Source organism: Barbatula barbatula, assembly GCF_947034865.1.
Source record: "Barbatula barbatula genome assembly, chromosome: 2".
Taxonomy (NCBI): domain Eukaryota; kingdom Metazoa; phylum Chordata; class Actinopteri; order Cypriniformes; family Nemacheilidae; genus Barbatula; species Barbatula barbatula.
The window spans coordinates 22,023,925-22,045,068 of NC_136767.1; the positions used below are offsets into that span (position 1 = coordinate 22,023,925).

Genomic DNA, 21,144 nt, shown 5'->3' on the forward strand with positions numbered 1-21,144 from the left:
CATAATTTGGCAGTGTTGAAACCACAAACTTCTCTGAAGCACCCACACCGGTGATGTATGGTCCTGTGTACATTCATACTGAATCAGAATCAGATCAGAATAAGAACAAGCTTTATTGCCAGGTGTGCTTACACACACGAGGAATTTGTCTTGGTCACAGAAGCTTCCAGTACACAAGTAAGGTTACAAGACAAGTTACAATCAACAAAGGCAACGAAAGTACAGAATAAAAATAAAAGTTAAGCACACAAAGGTGAAAGTGCAGTGTGACATATTAAAATATACAAGTTATGAGTTTATATATGTGAAATGTCTTAGGGAAAGTATTGCACACATTTATTGCACTGTAGGGTGTATGATATGTATATACAGATTCTATGAGATATCTACAAGTGTTTAAAATGTACACATTTTAAGGTGCAATATACGAAAAATCTGGCACAAAAATATTGCACACATTTATTGCAAAAGGTGAACATTTAACTGTTCATGAGGTAGATGGCCTGAGGAAAGAAGCTCTTCCTGTGTCTGGATGTTTTAGTGCTCGGTGCTCTGTACGAGCAGCAGTACTGTAGAACTGTACGAGCAGCAGTACTGATGTGGATTGTCATATAATCTTCATCCTTCCTGTTTAAAATATAAACACAAATGCCAATAAATGTCGTTCATCTGTGGAATATTAGTCATGATGACATGATGAAGGGTGTGATGTGAGAGAATCAAAGTTGTCCAGCCATGTAATAGCCTACTTGCAGCCACTAGATGAAGCTATATGTATTGAGAATTTTACAAGAAAAGCGTGACTGACAAATCTACGTATGGATTATTAAACATAAAAATCGGGGAAAAGATCGTTTGTTATGAAAAATAAAATAAGCAAATATTGTGTGAAATAGCTTTCAAGCCTTTAGATAGAGACGATCACTACTGCATCAGTTAAAACTCGCAGTAAATCTGACCTTAATAATGGTTTAATTTTGTGTTACAGTGAAAATACAATTACATCAATATTGCTTTTCATTTGTTTTTACAAACTGTTACTTGAGGGACTTTTGTTATCCCATTAAATAAAACACAGTTGATCAAGTGTTGAACTGCAGAGGGTGCTGTTCGCTTTTATCACCATCAACTCTTTTCGGTAACATATTGTATTGCGATCAAACACCATAACCTTCAACCCACCCCGCGACTGCCACAGATGTGCGCCCGCCGAAGTCTGTGCATTCAGGACATCTGCCAGTGGGGATTATCTTAATCGCAGAAATAAAGATCCCGGCGAGATTAAAACATGTTTCCACATCGATGGAGTTACTATAAATAGCTAGGCGTCGCAGAATGACGAGGATTCGTCAGCCAGCGCATCAGGAATACAGCTGAGGCGGCCACTAGATTACCATAAAACCGCATCTGATCGACTTGGCACGGCTCGCTTTTAAGTTTCTTTAAACCATAAGAAAGGTTTATACTCTGGACCACATTTGGCCGAAGCCGACACGAGCATCTCTCCGCCCACTGCTCATGAGATGCGAGTAGATCTCCTGCTACCTAAAGAGCGTTTTGTTCAAACAAACCCAGCCCTTTTATGACAGGATGTTTGGGTTTGTCACGCATCGAGCAGGACAAAGTGCAGAACAGCAACACTGTGATGAATAGGTCATAATTGTCACTTCACCGGGAGCGATTCTCCATTCTTCCAAAATGGGATTTCTTCACCAGCTACACCTTCTACTGTGGAAGAACGTGACTTTAAAGCGAAGAGGTCCGGTAAGTGTCCTCGTTCACGTGGATCGCGAATTTGAAATGTCGTGTTTTTAAAAGAAGGCCTCGGTGTCTTTTTGTTTTGGCAAACGTCGTTCGGAGAGATGCACGAGCGCGGACGTGCGTCAGTCGTGGATCGAGCGTTTTCAAAACGTGCAATCTAACGTTACACGCAAGCTCAGGTGCATGTTACAAATGCATCACAGTCTTGCATTATCTGCGTTTGTTCATTTGTCTGCACATGTGTTGATGCAACTTGGGTGGAATTACGTAAAGTTGTCGTGACAGCCGATCACCTACTAACAGGTTGTCTAGAAACTACAGGTTGTTTGCTGGTAGTTCGACTGTGATCGTGGGCGGGCCCGCTTTTCTCGGCAGGTTGTGGTGCCCACGAATAACCTAGTTAAGGTTGTCACCACAACTTGCACTGATGCTGATGTTGATAGAGCCACCATTTTACCCCCTGTAAGGTTCACCTCAATTCGGGAGTTTAAGAAACACATGCATGCAAAAGCTCTGGCTTATGACAAGCCATCTACTGATGTCAAACTATCAGGAAACATTATCCTTGTGGTGCCTTGGCAAGCCTTGGCCCGTGGATGAGAATGGAAAGCAGATGAACTATAAACTGTTGAATTGCTTTATGATAGTGTTAAACTAATTAAACAGTTCTCACGTAAAGAAGCTGTGGTGAAAGATTCTGTGTTTGTGACTACAGTGGTCTTTTAACATAGATTATTTTCTGTTGACATAAATGATGCAATGATGCCAAGGTCTTGAATAACAGAGTTACGTTAGTGTTATCAGCATTACATTTGTTTTTAAAGAGGAATAAAGACAATGACAAAGTTGCAAGCTTTATTAAAATATTATACCTTTCCTCAAAAACTTAAGAGGTATTATTCACAGCAGCTCTTAGTTAGAGATGAATGCACATTGTATATTTTCTTCGGTGCATTATTTATATAGTACTACTATGTATATTGTGTTAGCTGCGAAAATCCCTTAAAGCCATGAAAACTCATCGGAAGGTTGGAAGAATGATTAAAGGGAAAAGTCTGTCATGAATTAGTTGTAATCAAGTAGTTATATACATTTCTTTGTTCTGTTGAACACTTATTTAGAAGAATGTTAGCCGCTGACATTTCTGGGGTAGTCAAAAAAGGGTAGTCAAAGGTGCCCCAGAACATTTTGTTTTCCTAAATTCTTCCAAATTTCTTCCTTTTTGTTTAACAGAACAGAGAATATTCAATATTTGTTTCTAACTATGGTAGTCAATGGTGCCCCAGAAATCTCATTTGGTAACATTCATTTAAATATCTTTCTTTGTGTTCAACAGAACAAAGACATTACTTGAGGGTGAGTTATTCATTCTTGGGTAATCTGTCCCTTTTTGCAACTGTAGAACAATACAAAAAGCACAATATGCATAGTATTTACAGTGTTCTGACAATAATATACAATGCGCATAAATGTATAAAAAGCACTAACAGGGATACATTTGACTATCTAAATCACATCTAGGAATAGCTGAGAAGTAGGATCTCAGAAGTGGGATCTCAAGGGGCCCTCCGGAACACTCGGTTGAGAAAAATCGTTTTTTTTACCTCAATGGCTAACACATTGTTCCTCTGTCTTTACCTGGAACCCCTGTGCTCTGTTATGTTGTATTTTTAGAAACTGTAACATTATGCGTCAGCTCACGTGTACAGCAGACACCAGGCTCCCCAGAGGTAAGGATCACCCCGGTAAGAATAGTAACAGTTACGTCAATGGGCTGGTTTGATCACATACAGTAGGTCCACTTTAGGGGGGTTGTTTGACAGCTTTTCAGATTGATGGACCCTGAGAAGTGGCTAGTCAGCAGTGGGGGGGCTTCGGTGTATTCTGTGCTGTGGATGCTAAATGAATGAGCTGCAGTGAGTTCAGCTCTCCTTTGACTGCATGCCTTTATGTGTTATTGCTGAATGCTGCCAGCTTTGTCAAGAGTGTATTTTCATCTATGTAGATTTATAGTTGTGGTGATGTTTTTTTTATCATCTGAGAGTGAGGTGAGGATTTACAGATCTACAGTCAGCCTGTAGATGAGGATGCAATTGGTGGATAACAGCTTTATGTCGAGCAATTACATTTATGTTTGCTTTACTACTACGGTGAAAGACTAAAATTGTTTATTTGACAAGGATTCAGAGTTATAATTATGAGCATCAATAATTCAAGAGTAAATATGGAAGTATTGTGTGTCACAAATTATTATTATTATGTATGAAAAACACACTTCAGTCTTTATTATTGGATGTGTAAAGGTGTACGTTTGAAGTTGAGATGACCGTTTACCCAAAGTTGCTGATTTAATGCATCGTCTGTTTTAAACGTATGCCAAATACAACACAAGCTGACCTACTTTCTGTGGGCTTCAATCCCTGTCTACGCGTAGATAGAAAGAGGGAGAAAGATAGATTGAAAAACGAGAATGCAAAACCATCAAAACGCAGACAGCAGTCTGTGGATCACCATAAAAAACCCAGCTGTCTGGATTATACATGCAGACTGTACAATGAACAGTACGTGCCCTGCGAGCTGGCTGTGTGCAGTGATCTCATCTAATAGAAAGGCAGATTCTAGTATGAATAATTTAGCAGATGTATGAGGGAAGATTGTGTTGTTGCATTATTCTTTTTATTCAAATAAATTAATAATATTTATGATGAACACGTGGAATGAGTTTTTTTGCTGACATCATGTGCTTAAATAATGCGACCACTTAGGCTGTATACTGTACGCCAACAATATTAACATTAGCATTTGTTATACAGTCAACAGCAACGTTTACATGGACCTATGTAATCCTATTAAAAGTCCAATCCGAATAAAAACTCTCCATATAGACATGTCAATCAGATTACAAATGCCCAAACCGATTGAAATATCAGTCGGATTGCAAAGGGTGGTTCATGCCTTTTGTAATCCACTTTATAGGACATGTAAACACTTGATCAGATTAAAATCCAAAATGGGAACTTGTGCGCATGTGCAAAGACGACACTGGGTCGTACAGTAAAAGGAAGGAGGCGGGAACCAGCGAACGTAACACAACATTTCATTAAATAAACAAACAATAAAACGAACTTAAAATGTATATTACAAGCATTATAAAACACAACATAAAGTCCAGGCCTGGTCCTCTTTCGTCATACACTCCTGTCGCTCTTCCTTTTATGCTCCCGAAGCTCCTCCATGAGAGATGCGAGACCGGCGCACGCACAGCTGACGCTCATTATCACTCACATGCCCGGCCTCGCTCCTTTCCCTCACGGCCTCGTCCCGCCCTGATCGCCACACTGACAAAGCGGTACAAATCACCATATACATGTCATTTAAAAAAAAAATATTAATGTTTTTTTGCAAAATGTCTTAACTGTTTCCCAGTTTTTAACCGCAATTTCTCAATTTCTTTTTATTACATGATACATTTGCAGATGTACCAACATAGGCTAAAATATGTAATAATAATATGTTATTTATATTTGTATTAGGCTACCGATCATTTCTTTTATTTATCGTTTACTTACATGTGCTTTGAAAGGATTAACTGGTTTAACCATGGTACGCTGTAACAACCTTGCTCCATTGATGTGTAGACATTATTTTGCGTTTTTGAGTTGTACATTATTATGCTGGTGTCAGTGACAGTAAATAAATACATCTGTGCTTATAACATTGTTTGAGTAGCTGTTTTGTGATTATTATAATGATTCCGCCATCCATTGTGCTCGTCTCTCTTTACCGTTAATGCTGATACGGTAGGCCTAAATGAATCTGCATACTATCACTTCTAAAGTTCGGTGTTAGCTTCTGCTAAACCTTTAGTTTAATTATTGTTTGCCTCCAGACGCTCTGGTAGGTCTTGGTAGTTTTGTCATGGTTTTACCATGGTAAAACCGCATGGGATGTGCTCGTGCTTCATCTGCACAAGACATTACTCTGCCTTTATAAACTGTAAAAAATGTTTTTAGGTGAACACTTGTGCGGTGTGCTCATGTCAGCAGATTATATCAGATTTGGAGCTTGTCATGTAAACACGCACATCAAACAAATCACTTTATATACCTTTTATGTAAACACTACATTCAGATTGCAAAATCGGAATAAATTCAATCCGATGTGTCCATGTTAACATAGCTAGTGTGATTATTCTGTTTACATAATGGTATTACAGTAGATCTTGTTGCTCTTTGCCTGTCAGTGAAAAGAAAAATAAGTACGTCAGTAGTCTTCGCTTCGGGTTTGGCAGAAGCACGATGTGAGTTTGGCAAACTGCGAGGCTCCTTTTTGAGATTATAAATTAAATTGGAAGGTCCATGAGAAATATTAAATGTTCAAAGACTGTTGAATCAGCAAGTAATAAAGAAAGTTATGCTGCACTACGTAGCTCTTTTTGAGCGTGTGCCTGTAACTGTGGTGAGCTAATTCCTTTATGCATGACATGCACATAATGATTCAATTATTTTAAAGGAGGTTTGTGGCAGAAGCAGATTGAAATGGAGATTTCTTTGGATTGTGATTGAAAATGGCACTTTAAAATGCATTGTGGTGGGATTTTGCAACATAAATTGATAGAATGTTAGAATGCATACTATTAAAGTATACAAATTGGGTCGTCATGTACTCACCCTCTTGTCATTTTAAACCTGTATGACTTTCTTTCTTCCACAGAACACAGAAGAAGATATTCTGAAGAATGTTGTTAACTGGCCTCCATTCACTTGCATTGGTTTTGTGTCTATGCAATAGAAGTGAATGGGGGCCAGTGCTGTGCGGTTACCAACTTTCTTCAAAATATCTTCTTTTGTGTTCTGCTGAAAAAATAAACTCCTACAGGTTTGAAATGACAAGAGGGTGAGTAAAAGTCAATGATGCGAGAATGTGTATATTTGGGTGAACCATCAGATCTCATCTGCTTAACTGTTTATGTTGTGTCATTTATTTTATGCTCTGCCGAGACAGAAAATCATACTGCAAATCATTTACACAGAAATAAAAGCTGCAAGCTAAGCTTAGTTGAAACTAACATGATTATTTTTCTGCCTTGTTAGCACCGGTATGTCTGGGAAATCCGGTGTTTATTATAAGAACTGAATGTGTAAATGGGGACCCACCTGTGTCCTATAGTGTGATGGCAATTTGAGAAAAAATAACTAACAACTAAGCTGGAGCTCTGTTATACTATATTATATTATACACATAAATATTAAGAATGTAAAATAATATATTATTAACAGTTTTTGCTGTCACATGCAATAGGATATGGTTTATTTGTCAGCTACCCAAATACATGCGGTTTAAGACAGTGTGAATAGATGTTGAATAGTGTGTACATCGTTCATTGATGTGATAAAAAGAGCAGCATTTACTACAGTGGGATGATTGTGTAACAACAGTATTATTAACATAATGGCAGAGCTCTGCGCTCACCCACCGGTTTTATACAGAACTTTCTGGAAAGCAGTTCTTTGGAGTGATCAGCTTGGAGTGATCAGTACTTGTTTTTGGTGGGGATCGCATGTCTGTTTTGATAGTCATAAACAACAGGAAATGTTTTTTCGTTTAAAAAGTGGACATATCCGAACTCATTGGGACATATTTAATTCTGTCCATGAAACATTATTTTACACCTGCTTTGTTGAAGGGATAGTCCACCCAAATATGACAATTCTGGCATCATTTGCTCACCCTCAGGTTCTTCCAGACCTGTATAAATAATTTGTTCTGCTTAACACAAAAAAATATATTTGGAAGAATCTCATCCCCCATTTACTGCCATAGTAGGGAAAATAAATAGTATGGGAGTCAATGGGGGATTAGTTTCGATGGTTACTGACATTCTTCCAAACATCTTCCTTTGTGTTTAGCAGAACTAAGAAATGTATACAGGTTTGGCACAACCTGAGGGCGAGTAAATGATGAAAGAATTTTTCTTTTCGGGTGATCTATTCCTTTGACTGCAGGTGGAGTGGGCAGGATACTCTTGTTGTAGAGACCATTTGATTGGACAAAAATCTGTGTAGTACATGATGAGTCATCACTATTTTTGCTGATAAGACAGGCAGTTTAAAAATGTGTTTATGAACCAATGAGAATACTTTTCAACGATCATTCACCCAAAAAAGAAAATTCTTTTACAAACATTTACTCACCCTCTTGTCATTTCAGACGTATTTGACTTTATTTCTTCCGCAGAGCACAAAAGAAGATATTTTGAAGAAAGTTGGTAACCGAACAACACTGGCCCCCATTTACTTCTTGTGTATGGACACAAAACCAATAGAAAGTGACTGGGGGCCAGTAAAAAACATTCTTCAAAATATCTTATTTTGTGTTCTGCAGACGAAAGAAAGTCAGATATGTTTGAAATCACTTTGTGGTGAGGAAGGCGGGACGAGAGCCGTGACGCGGGGCCGGAGGCGTGGGTGATAAGTGGAAGCAGCTGTGCGCGCACCGGTCCCGCATCTTATCACAGAGGAGATTGGGAGCTTAAAAGGATGTTCGGCAGGACTGTTGACGAGAGAGGACCGGGCCCGGACATATGTTTAGTGTGTGTATGTTTTATGGCCGGCAGTCTACCGTGAGGTGGCTGTCGGTCAGTTACTTCAGTGTTTATTGGTTATTTGATTAAAGTTTTATTGTTCAAATGTTCGCCGGTTCCCGCCTCCTTCCTTCCCTTCTATGGAACTTTATTACACACTTTAATTTAACTATTTTTCTCTCTTCCATGTTGGTCTCCTCTGCACGTTGACAAGTGACCTGTCATTGTTCTGCCTCCTTTTGTCTTGATTTTCTAGTCTAATGGCAGGATCATGACAGAGCCACGTGTTTTGTGTGGAGGGGACATATATGGTTCTGACATTACAGCTCTCTCCGTTGTCGCGTGTAAGCCCCGCCGCATCGTTTAGTCCCTTGTTAGTTGTTCATGCCCCACTTGCACCTTGTTATCACCCTGTTTGTTTTCCGCTCTGGTTAATGCCCCTCGCCTGCCTTGTGTTCTGGTCCTGTAATTATCTCCCTTGTCTTGTGTAGTGTTGTTGCGTCACATGAACTTCGCCTCCCGTTGGAGCGCCTATCCCTGTGAGCGCCTATCATCTGTGTCTAGTCCTGACTCTAGTGAGTATTCGTCAGTGATCTTCCCCTTGTGGGTTTTTTTTGTTACCCCGTTCCCAAGTGGATTATTCCCTTGTATTTTAGTTGGACTTTGTTTGCCTTTTGCCCCTCGTGACTCGATTATTTTCCTGTTTTGCTTTTTCCCTTGTTATTAATAAATACAAATTTTGTCTGCACTTGTGTTCTCCTCACACACCGTGACATGACCACATGCGCATGCATATGCATCTTTAGCGCCAGCTCCTTGCATCAACACGGAAGAAAGAAAAGTTTATTTTTGCTTATTGCTTATTTTTTTCGCTTCATAAAATGAAGGTTGAACTACCTTTATAATAAACAAATCTGGTTCTATGTCGGGTCACCACGTGACACAAAAAAACATGACAACCACAGATATTGATGATCGTCTGTTTGCTCACGAAATAAGTGGAGCATTGAAAGTTTGTTGTCCAGCGATGGGCGCCTTGCTAGCCTAGCATTACTCAGACAGCTGCTAAATTATTGAGATCTCTCTGTACTCCTGGGAGAAAAGCAGCACCAAAGGAGGATTGGATGAAATAAACATGAGATGAATAAGGCACAGAGCGACAGGAAGAAAGCGCTGTTGTGGTCAACCATTCGGGAGGAACAGGAAAAGTTGGTGGACAGAAACGTCTTGTGTGGTTACAGAGCTGAAAAGTGTAAGCCAGTGGTGCAGGAGCGAGAGAGGATAGCACTGGCTATGATGATAGCATGGCAGTGTGTTAAATAAGAAATAATTCAGTCAGAAAATAAGAGATAGAATGTCGTTGACGTGAATGAGACGAATGAAATAAAATGAGACCGGAAAGAAGGATTGTGGGGGACAGAACTCGGGATGCAATGAGTTATCCTATATTCGGTCACAAGATCAGCTATAAAACCATGACCCCTTAAGCCGCTCGATGTGTGTCTGCTTTAATTGAATAGCGATGAGTGTCCGGAGTCAGAGATGGGCCTTCGTAAATGATAATTATTGCAGAAACGCTCACCTTGTAAAACCAAGCTCAGCAGGGAGCCATAAATTGGTGCAGAGAGAGATCAAGAGAACCGCTTCATTCTGCAACATGGAGATGCTGTAGCGTCTCCAATATTACATAAGTTCATTTCATCAGAAAGCTCTTAAACTGAAGTGTATGATTATACTCAAGTATGAACGGAAGCACGTGGATACTTGGGTAGAAATACAGAAGACTTGTTTGTTTTGATTGAGATACTGTATGTAAACGGGGTTTGATGACTAGATGTGATGTACTAGATGTGGAGATGTTTTGAAGAGCATGTGATTTGTGGAAAACACGCTGTTATGATGCAAGGGTGTTGTAGTTGACAGGGTGTTGCATTGTGGTTGCATGGACGTTCTTTGGCTTTTACTGGGCCAATTGAAAATAACTGTATGTGTGGTTGGTGTTAAGAAATAATTGTATGCCTTTTTATTATGTCTCAATGAGGTGTAAATTATGCAACAAACTTGAATTCTGTTGAGGTTTATGGTTAGAGTAGTTAAAGCAATTGTCAAAGTCATGCTTACCTTAAAAGGCAACTACTAAAAATTATATTCTGTTCCTGTATGATAATATTGCAGACACTTCCTCATTCTGTCAAAAGGTTTCGCAAAGAGGAAGTGAACTGTGGTCTGTACAGAGTGTTGAAATTCATCTTCCAGACTTTTGTAACTGTCTTTGTTTTATAAACTCACATGCAAAGATGAATTGGTTGTCATTGTTGTGTTAATCATAAAAATTGATGGATACAGTTCAAACAAAAACCCAGGATCACAAGCCTTTATTTTTATCGGCACATTAATCTTGAAGATGCCGCGCCTCTACTTTCTCACTTCAAAATTTAGAAGAATGAATCACAACCGTCCATCAAAGAGTGTCACATAGTCGTCCTATTGATCTGTTTTTGTGCTCGTGAGATTTTCAGGATGGATATCAGAGGCGTGGGGCAGTGTTTGTGTGTGTGTGGGGGTTTTCTGCCATAGATGGCTCCTCTCCTGGACCTGCTGTGTGAGTCACCTGTTATCTGTGACAAATAAAAAATGCTTCCTGGTTACACGTGTTTATTTTTTATGTGTTGACTTTATGGGTTCAAGTATTGTTACTGTATGTACATTTTTGTAAATTAATATATTTTTCCAACTTTATCTTTACGCGGCAGTCGTTTCTATCCAGTTCATTTATAAAAGAAAACAAGCGATAAGCGGATTAGTTTCTCTAGCCTCTCTAGTCTCTCCCTCTTCTTCTTTAGGAAAAATAATGGGCCTGTTCTCTTAAATCTAGACTTTTAATCTTGCATACACTACCATAACATACATTTTAGGGTTTAGGCTGCATTAGTTAGATCAGCCGCAACCAGGAACACTTCCAATAATAATTGATGTACTTGTTGCATCAAGAAGTGCAGAATAGTAGTCTTCTCTCCGCCAGTCTTGTCGCATTGTTGCAAGGTTACCACAGCGGTCAGGATGCGGTTCATGCCCAGACCTGACAAGAGCTGAGATGATAGAGCTGAAAAAAAAGGATGCGGCGACTTGACCCATCTTCACTACAAAAGTTCAACTGCTATTAGATTATTAGTGATAATGTTAAATCTATAATTTTATTATATTTTATTTTGCCTTGTTGTGCAAGCACCGTCGAGCTTGTGCAGAGGCTGCAGCTTTATCCAGAGGGGAACTGGAATCCCCTGGTTGGGCCTGGTTTCTCTTGAGGTTTTTGTTTTTCTCCAATGGAGTTTTGGGTTCCCTCCCACCCTTTGCATACTGTTTTCCTTGTTGGGGGGGCATATAGGAATTTGTAGTCTCTTTAATACTTGACCTGTATTTCTCTTTCCTTATCTTGGGTGTGTGGTTCTCGGTGACGGCCACTGTGCGTGTGTGTGTGCGTGTGTGTGTGTGTGTGCCTGTGTGTCTGTCTGTGTTCACGTTTTTGTGTGTTGGTGACTGTTGTTTGTGTGGAGTGTTTTGTATGTGGGTGTGTTTGAATCTGTGTTTCTGTGTCTGTCTTCTGCGTTTTTTTTCACCTTTTTTGTTTTAACTTGTATAACCTTATATGTTTAGCTTATAGTCAATATGTTTCTTGTACAGCTGCTTTGTAACAATGAAAATTTAAAAAAGTGCACAATTTTACAGTTTCAATATATATATATATATATAATTTATATTTTAATAGAAATTGAATAGTTTAAATTTAATTTAATTTAATACAATTAAAATATAATATAATAGTAATATTAACATAAATGAAATATAAAATGAACATGGCTGCCATGCAATTAATCAATTAGAGAATAAAGTTTGTGTTTACATAATATATGTCTGTGTACTTTGCATATATATATATATATAAATATATATATATATATATATATATATATATATATATGTTATAAAAACATAAACAAACATGCATAAGCAAAATATAAATATTAATAAACATTAAGATATTATTCACTATTATTGGTGAGTACATGTCAATATTTCCAAAATATCTACAAAATAAATGCAAAGAACATAGATATATATTACGTAAACACAACATTTTATTCTGGATGCGATTAATCGTTTCACAGCCCTAAAATCAATAGTTATATAATAACCAAACACAGACTCTTAGTTAACTCCAGGCCAGCATGTGCGTTTGATGAAACCATCTATTATGTAAATTAATTATTCTCTTCACAAACCTCAACACATCCCATATAAAGGTTCTGCTAAAGGTGTCCTGTCATTGGCTGGTTAGTCCTATCCTTCAGAGCCATCATACACCATGAAAAGGCACTGGTCAAAAAATGAGCTAATGACTCATGATAGTCCTGGATCACTCTCACTCTACTGGCACCTTAAGTATAATTTTTGTCTATGCTTTTCACTGCAGAGGGTATTTATGTGCCAAAATGTTCCCCTGTCACAGTTCAGCACTTAGATAGAGAGAAAATAAGAAGCTTTTTTTCACTTTAATCAAGCCATACGCAAAGTGAACACATGGAAGGAGAAAGAGAGTGAGGATGAACGAGGGAGATGAAGGGAGAGAGAGAGAGAGAAATGTTATATACTGTAGATGGACAGTCCTCTTTCAGGTGTTTGTAAATGATCCTGTCATCTTCGATTCAGACACACTCAACATCCTGGTTGTAAGATGATATATTTTCTCAGGAGCTTCCTGTTTGTAGGGTTGTAATGTTGCTATGGCCAACTCAGTTGTCGGGCTCGAGCCACCCCTCGAATGAATGATTTAGCTTCAAGTGAGAAAGTCTTCAGATTAGGTTTATCTTTCAACGGCATGGCGTTAGCATCTGTCATCTTCACACACATAGAGAGTGGAAAACAGCTTTGAGGGAGTGTCTAATGTATCAACAGCACAGGTTACAGCCTTAAACTGGCATCATTGTGGCTGAGTTCCCATGTTTAAAGAATGATAGCATGGCTCAACATTAAGGGTATACATTTTTTTATGGTGTCGACACAAATTTAGATATATATTGAATACAGATATATTGAAGAATGTGGGAAACTGGAGCACTATTGACAACCATATATTATTTTCTATATGTTCAGGTTTGGAACAACTGGAGGATGAGTAAATGATCATTTTGGCGTGAAATATGCCTCTTGTCATATCAACCTGTAGGCTATGACTTTCTTTCTTCTACAAAACTCAAAACTAAATATTTTGAAGAATGTTGGTAACCGAACATGGCAGTACACATTGACTTGCATTGGTTTTGTGTCATACAATAGAAGTGAATGGGCACCATCGTGTTAAACATAAAAACATTTATACAGATTTGGAACAACTTGAGGGTGAGTAAATGATTTTCATTTTCGGGTGAACTGTGTCTTTAAAACAGTATCCTAAAAATACAGTAATGGTTTGGTGTGTTTGTACATGAATGTTTGTTTAATAATAGATTCATTCACAAACATAATTTCTGCTCTTTTGGTTGAAAGCCATTTAGTGAGGGCTTTCAAATAAAAAGTGGTCTTAACAATCTTCACTTGTCTGACCTGTACTTGGACATTATATTGTTGTGAATTGCTGTCATGCTCAAATCATTTTGTCATTGTAAATGAATTCTGGCAGGAGAGATTTTCATGGTATCAATCTGCTATTTTAGTATTACAGTATTGCTGACGCTTTACAGAGTAAAGAGACAATAGCATAAAATGCAAACTGCTCCATTGATTAGAAAGTAGAGACATTAAAGAATGGAGAAAAGGAAAAACAGACCAGATCCGGATCCCTACTGTTTCTTTTGGTACAGTGCTTACAAAAACAACCCTTACAAAATGAAATATAAAATCGTATTATACTAAGTATATGTAGCAAAGTTCGTAAGATGGGAAGGAAGGAGGCGGGAACCGGCGAACATTCAAATAATAAAACTTTAATTAAACATAAACAAACAATAAACACGGAAGTGGCCGACAGCCACCTCACGGTAGACTGCCGGCCATAAAACCTACATAAACTAAACACATTTCCGGGCCCGGTCCTCTCTCGTCAACAGTCCTGCCGAACATCCATTTAAGCTCCCAATCTCCTCCGTGATAAAATGCGGGACCGGTGCGCGCACAGCTGATTGCACTTATCACTCACGCCACCGGCCCCGCGTCACGGCTCTCGTCCCGCCTTCCTCACCACATACCCCCATCACCCCTTACAGGCCGGGGGGCACCCCCGAGACTGTACCTACTCCCCCCCCGGGGAGCCAGTCTCGGAGTCGGCAGCGCCTGGGGGTATGCACCGGCGAGACGAAAGAACGGAGACGGGAGCCCCCGGAGCGACAGGGACGAGAGAGGGGAGAGAGGAAAAGAAAAAAAATTGTCCGGTTCCCTGACACGCTGTCGCTCGGTCCTCAGCCAGCCGAGAAACTCTTCCTCGCGGTGCCATGCGATGGTACTGGACGCTCGGTGGACGGCTCGATCCTCCTCCGCCCCCTGGCGGCCGGCGATGGCCCTCCAGCTGAGGGCAGCTGGTCATCCGTTCCCTGCTCCTCCCCATCATGGCGGCTGGCAGCAGGCTCTGCCCACGGCGAACGGGCCTTGGCTCCCTCCTGGACGGCAGCCACCCCACCTCGACCCAGGAGCACGGCAGCGAGGTCCTCGTCCCATCCGACTTCTTGATCCAGCACCACCGCCTCGGGCAGCCACTCGCGGACTTTCCTCGTCCGCGCTGCCCGAACTCCTCAGCACCGCGATCACCCTCGGCAGCGAGGGCTCTTTGACAGCATGTCCCTCCTTCCTCCCGGGTTTCGGCACCAATGTAGCAAAGTTCGTAAGATGGGAAGGAAGGAGGCGGGAACCGGCGAACATTCAAATAATAAAACTTTAATTAAACATAAACAAACAATAAACACGGAAGTGGCCGACAGCCACCTCACGGTAGACTGCCGGCCATAAAACCTACATAAACTAAACACATTTCCGGGCCCGGTCCTCTCTCGTCAACAGTCCTGCCGAACATCCATTTAAGCTCCCAATCTCCTCCGTGATAAAATGCGGGACCGGTGCGCGCACAGCTGATTGCACTTATCACTCACGCCACCGGCCCCGCGTCACGGCTCTCGTCCCGCCTTCCTCACCACAGTATACTACCGAATTATACTAAGAAAATAGATCAATTAGATTAAAGCTGTTCATAAGATTACTGTAAAACGTACTGGGACAGGCCACACCATTGAGCAAGTCCAAAATATGGGTGAATCATTGAAATGAATAGTCCTTCACAGACAAGCCAAACCCATAATGCATTTAGCTGTGCAGACAAGGTGAGAGAATTTCATTTAGTATTGAAAAGCAAAGTTCAAAGTAGTACAATGTAAGTGAAAATGGATTGTTTTACCCCATTTTTGGATGTGCTGCTGTGCATTTTTTGGCATCTTTAGTTTGTTTATACTTGCAATTGGCACTGTCACTTGATGGGCTTTATTGTTGTGTTGCTCTATGAAACAACAGGCTGCAATGTGGTGAACAAATATCAGCTGAACCAGCAGTTTCCCAAACTTTATATTTATCCGTCCAGGTCTATAAATAGTTAATATTCTGTGCACTGGTCTCATGCAAGACGTGGATAAACAATGAAATGCTTAGCCGGCATCTACGCTGACTGTGTCTGGTTCTAATCTGGGCAATATAGTGTAATAATATATATTTTTTGTACAATTTCTTCACAATTACATCAAAATACACATTACAAAAAGTGCATTCAGTCATCAATTTTGACATTTCATTGTTTTACTTATGTGCAGAATTTTTCTTTTGTGTAGTCACTTATAAGACCAAGTGCCACTTTTAGAATTTTACCTGCGTAACTATTCATATTCCTCATACATGGCCACATGAAAATTTAAACAAGGTAACTACACTTCTCCAAAAAAATTAAAGGAATAATTTGAAAACACATCAGATCTCAATGGGGAAAAATATGAGGCTGGGTAATGTGTTAGGAACGAATGGGTGCCACATTGTTTAATAGAAATGAAAATGATCGACCTACAGGGGGCTGAATTGAAAGACGAAAATAAAACTTTTTTTAAAGCTTTTGTTTAAAAGTAAAGCATTATGCAGCAGGCTAGTCCATTTTGCTGAAATTTAATTGCATTAACTCAAAATGGTTCTCAGTAGTTTGTATGGCTCCCATGGGCTTGTATGCATCCCTGACAACGTCGGGGCCTGTTCCTAATGAGACGACGGATGGTGTCCTGGGGTTTTTGCTCCCATATCTGGACCAGGGCAGCACTAAGCTCCTGGACAGTCTGAGGTGCATCCTGGTGGCGGCGTCAGATGGAACGAAACATAATGTCCCAGAGGTTTTCTATTGGATTTAGGTCTGGTGTCAATTCCTTCATCCTCCAGGAACTGCCTGCATATTTTCGCCACTTGAGGCCGGGCATTTTCGTGCACCAGGAGGAACCCAGGACCCACTGCACCAGCGTAGGGTCTGACAATGGGTCCAAGGTTTGCATTCCGATACCTAATGGCAGTCAGGGTGCCATTGTCGAGCCTGTAAGATCACCATCACTGATCCAAGACCAAATCAGTCACGCTTAACAATGTTACAGGCAGCATAACGTTCTCCTCGTCATTTGCTGGGTAGTATTGTTTATTATTATTATTGTTTGTGGATTTTAATTCACAGAAATCCTACAATGTATGTCGCCTCTCGAAAAACTGTCCTTTTTGTCAAATTCAATTTCAGATTTGCAAAGTTGCAAAGCAAAAATCCTCTTCATAAAAGTTGTTGTCTAACAGAAAGTAATTTTCCTACCCAGCATTAAACGCCTTTATTTTTAGTCATGATGTTTTGTCTGCAATGTACAGTAAATGTCACAATATTCCTTATTTAAATAATTGCTGTCATGATCAAGTCATGCCTGAAAATGTGGCTATGGTTGATCTGTTTGTTCTTTTCATTGTTTGACTCGGACTCAATTTGATAAGTCAAAATGTCGGACTAAGATGTCCTCAAGTGCTTCTTTTCGGAAGGAAGTAACGTATTTATGAAACATGCTCTGTAGAGCAGTTTGTCCGTTTAGGGCTACTGTAGAAACAACATGGCGGATTCCATGCCATGTATGAAGATAGAAATAGCTCATTCTAAGGTAATGAAAACATAACAATTATTTTGTAAAGACTTTATACACACCCGAAGACAGAGTTTTTTATATTATATTGCATTTCTGTCAAAAGAATACTCCAAAAGAATTACACCTTTAACCTTCTTGATTAAACCACTTTAACAAAGCGATGGTAACTACATCATGTAAAAGAGTGTGTTTAGGTTGATTCTCAGTCAGGTTGATAAGGTATTCCATGAAGATGCATTAGAGCTTAGGATGCGCAAGCTTCATGCCAAGGGCTTAGGTCAACATTCCTTGCATAATGTATGATGGGATTGACACGCTGTCATTCAACCCTTATCTCGCCCTCCCTTAAAGGACCAGTCAGTAGTATCTAGAGGCAAGGTTCCAAATTTCAACCAACCACTCACTCTACCCCTCCCCCCACAACGACGGCTGACATAACATGGCGAAATATGCACTTGGCAAAGGAAATTTACTCATTATCTTCAGCTGGTATGTTTCCGTGACAACAAAGCATTGTGTCTGTCAGCAGATGTCGCGGTTTTAATGGCAAAACTTAAACATGAAACCTATCTATTTGAAAATAAACATCCATTTTATATATATATATATATATTTTTTTTTTTTTTAAATATGCTATATAATATATAAACACATATATATATATATATATATAAAACTTTTCAAAATATTAAATGTATTGTATATTTGCAAACAGTTTTGTGTTATAACGGTTTTATGCTTAAGTTATGCCATTAAAACAGCGACGGACATGTATATTATATTGCATATCTATCAATAGATCTTCCCCAAAATTACAAACTGGACCTTTAAAAGAATTAAGCAATCAAGGTCTGTTTCCCCCTTTTCTAAAAAAAGTCATTCATTTTACAGTAGAATTACATTAGTTAGGAAACAACGCATTTAAACTTTAAAGTGGTCATATGGCGCGACTACATGTTTTTCTGTTTCTTTGGTGTGTTATAAGTTGGCCATGCATGTATTAGACACGTACAATTGCAAAAATGTAAGTATTGGAACAAAAGATGCATTCTATCTAAAAGCGAATGCTCTCACAGGCCTGCCTGAAACACCTCGTGTAACCACACCCCCACAAATCTACATCAGTTCGTGGTATGATTTGACTAAGACCGCTCTCTGGCCAGGTTCGGGTCCAGCTTTCAAAATATTGGACGGGTCTGTGTAGCACAATCACGGGTCTCTTCGGGTTCGACACCACAGTTTTGGACCTGTGAAGACCTGTCATTCACAGTATTTAGAAAATACAGCGTTTTTAAATCTTAAATCTATAATATACTATAATATTCCTTTTTAGCCGTGTCATACAACCCCTTTATGCAATCCCACATCTCCTAGCCTCTAGCATACATGCTGTGTGGTCAGGCTTTGCACTTTGCCTTCTGTCTTGTTTTATGGTCATGTTGAGAGACAGCAAACATGAAAGATACATCCCACGACTGACCTTTATTTAATCTTCCCTCTCTCCATCTCTCTCTGTTTAATCATCTCGGACTCCACATGCAAAACGATTCCACAAAGTCGTTCATATGCAGTACAGTATCATACTCATGCATGTGAATGTCTGGTCTCATCTCGGCTCTTTTTTTGACTCCTGTTTTCAGAATCTTTTTATAGTTAATGGGTTCATCTGTAATGACTCTCTCTTGAGTCATTACACAGAGATGAATGAGCCACTGAAAGAACACATAGGTTAATTAACCTTTAAATGAGATGAGCTGGTTCCTGTAATCCTGCCATCTGTATAACTGAGCTCCACACAGAGCCCCTGACAGTGTCAGCGCATTTTATACATACAGTATATGGCTTTCTATTCTGTCTTACCTTATTTAAAGGTCCTGTGTGGAACTTTTGGAGTATCTATTGACAGAAATGCAATATAATATACAAAACTATGTCTTCAGAGGTGTATAAAGCCTTGCATAATGAAGCGTTATGTTTTTATTACCTTAGAATGAGCTTTTTCTATCTACATACACCGGGGGTCCCTTTTCATGAAATTTGCCATGCTGTTTCTACAGTAGCCCTAAACGGACAAACTGCTCTACAGAGACCGTTTCGTAAATATGTTATCTCTTTCGGCAAAGAAGCAAAAATCTGACGACATCTTAGTTCTGTGCAGCCACCGTAGCGCTTTCGAAAGCATTTGGTTGCAGTTCTCAATTCACCACTAAGTGTCGCTAAAATCTCTACATTGCTCCTTAAACATGTATTTCATTGTGTACATTCAATCCAGTATAACGCCGAAGCGTGTAACCCACTCAAAAAGCGTGTCAGTGTCACGCTTTGACTCCTCTAGGATATTGACCATATAAGAAAGATACATTGAATATTCAACAACACATCAATCCCTTTTCCCCGTATATACTTTTTCTGGTTTTGCTTTTTCTAAATTATTTAGTCAGTTAGCTCTTGCTCTTTGTGAGTGCTGGTGTACAGTAATAAATTGATCACTGGGCAGCGTTATAAGATCAGTCTTGTCTATTGAGGATGACTGCCTTCAAATATCTGTAGATTTTTAGGAGAGATTTATCGGGTGACATTTTTACACGGAGCGTAATCGTTTAAAACCATTAATTCCAAGGATTTGTAGCTGACGTGCAGATGTAAATCCGCCCCAGCAATCTCCATAAAATGATTTTTTAAATCGTTGTCCACTAATCAAACGACTGGAAAAGTCATTCATAGGTCGATGTGTGCAACTCATTTGCATTGCATTTACATTTGTGCATTTGGAAGACACTTTGATCCAAGTGACTTTCGGTGCATTCAGGTTATTCAAATCATGACTCTATGTGCGTGCTTTGGGAATGAAACCCATGACCTCTGTTTCGATAGTACGGTAGTCTCCAAGCTACAGTTGAACTTTTGTCCGTGTGCTTTGTTTTTAATGTAGGTCGGAGGTTTTGAACTGCTGTAGAATCAGATTCTTCAACATCTCAGTGGGGAATGAATTTGAAATGAAGAGTGAAAGATAAAGGTATATGTGTGTGTCCTTACACACACTGGCTTTCTTTCTGTCAGAGAAGAAAATGGAGCCCCGAAGGACAGTCAGTGCTGTCAATGCTGTGACTGGTTGAACTATATGTGCCTCATTGGCATCGAATAAAAACACAAGACACTTTTGTATTGAGGCTGAATAAATGAATAGATGTATCAATGTTGATTAATTTTCTTTGTTGATCCCTGCACAAGGCTTTGGTTTCTGATAAACTTCGTGCACAGCGTCCGAAATATAGTTTTTCACCTGAGAAAGAAACAAAACATTGCACATTTCATTGCAGAACTTTTTCTGAATAATCCTTTTTGGGTATGGTGATACAGTGTTCTGGTGGGTCTTAGGAGAAATATGTCTAGAACCTGGAACTGCTGGGTATTAACAATGGTGGGCATGGGTAATCAATCCAGTGTGAATGACCACTGATCCATTCCTTGAACCCAGCAGCCCGGACCATGAGGGTAGAGTCAGGGAATAGACACATGTATAACTTCACCTTTAATACAGATTAGGTTAGTCATTTTATAATAATTCAGATTTATTTGTATTTAAAATCTAGCCTTTAACATGTGCATTTGTCTTGT

The 21,144-nt window shown here is 39.5% G+C and overlaps 1 protein-coding gene across 1 annotated transcript in view; it reads left to right on the forward strand.

Annotated features, from left to right (window-relative positions):
* The first annotated feature begins 1,268 nt into the window (after positions 1-1,268).
* The window catches only part of abca2 (ATP-binding cassette, sub-family A (ABC1), member 2), a 52,486-nt gene continuing 32,610 nt past the window's right edge, over positions 1,269-21,144 (forward strand). Inside the window, exon 1 of the mRNA XM_079486258.1 lies at positions 1,269-1,764. Within this exon, the coding sequence (XP_079342384.1) occupies positions 1,699-1,764 (66 nt within the window). The 5' untranslated portion in view covers positions 1,269-1,698. The remainder of the gene's footprint in view (positions 1,765-21,144) is intronic.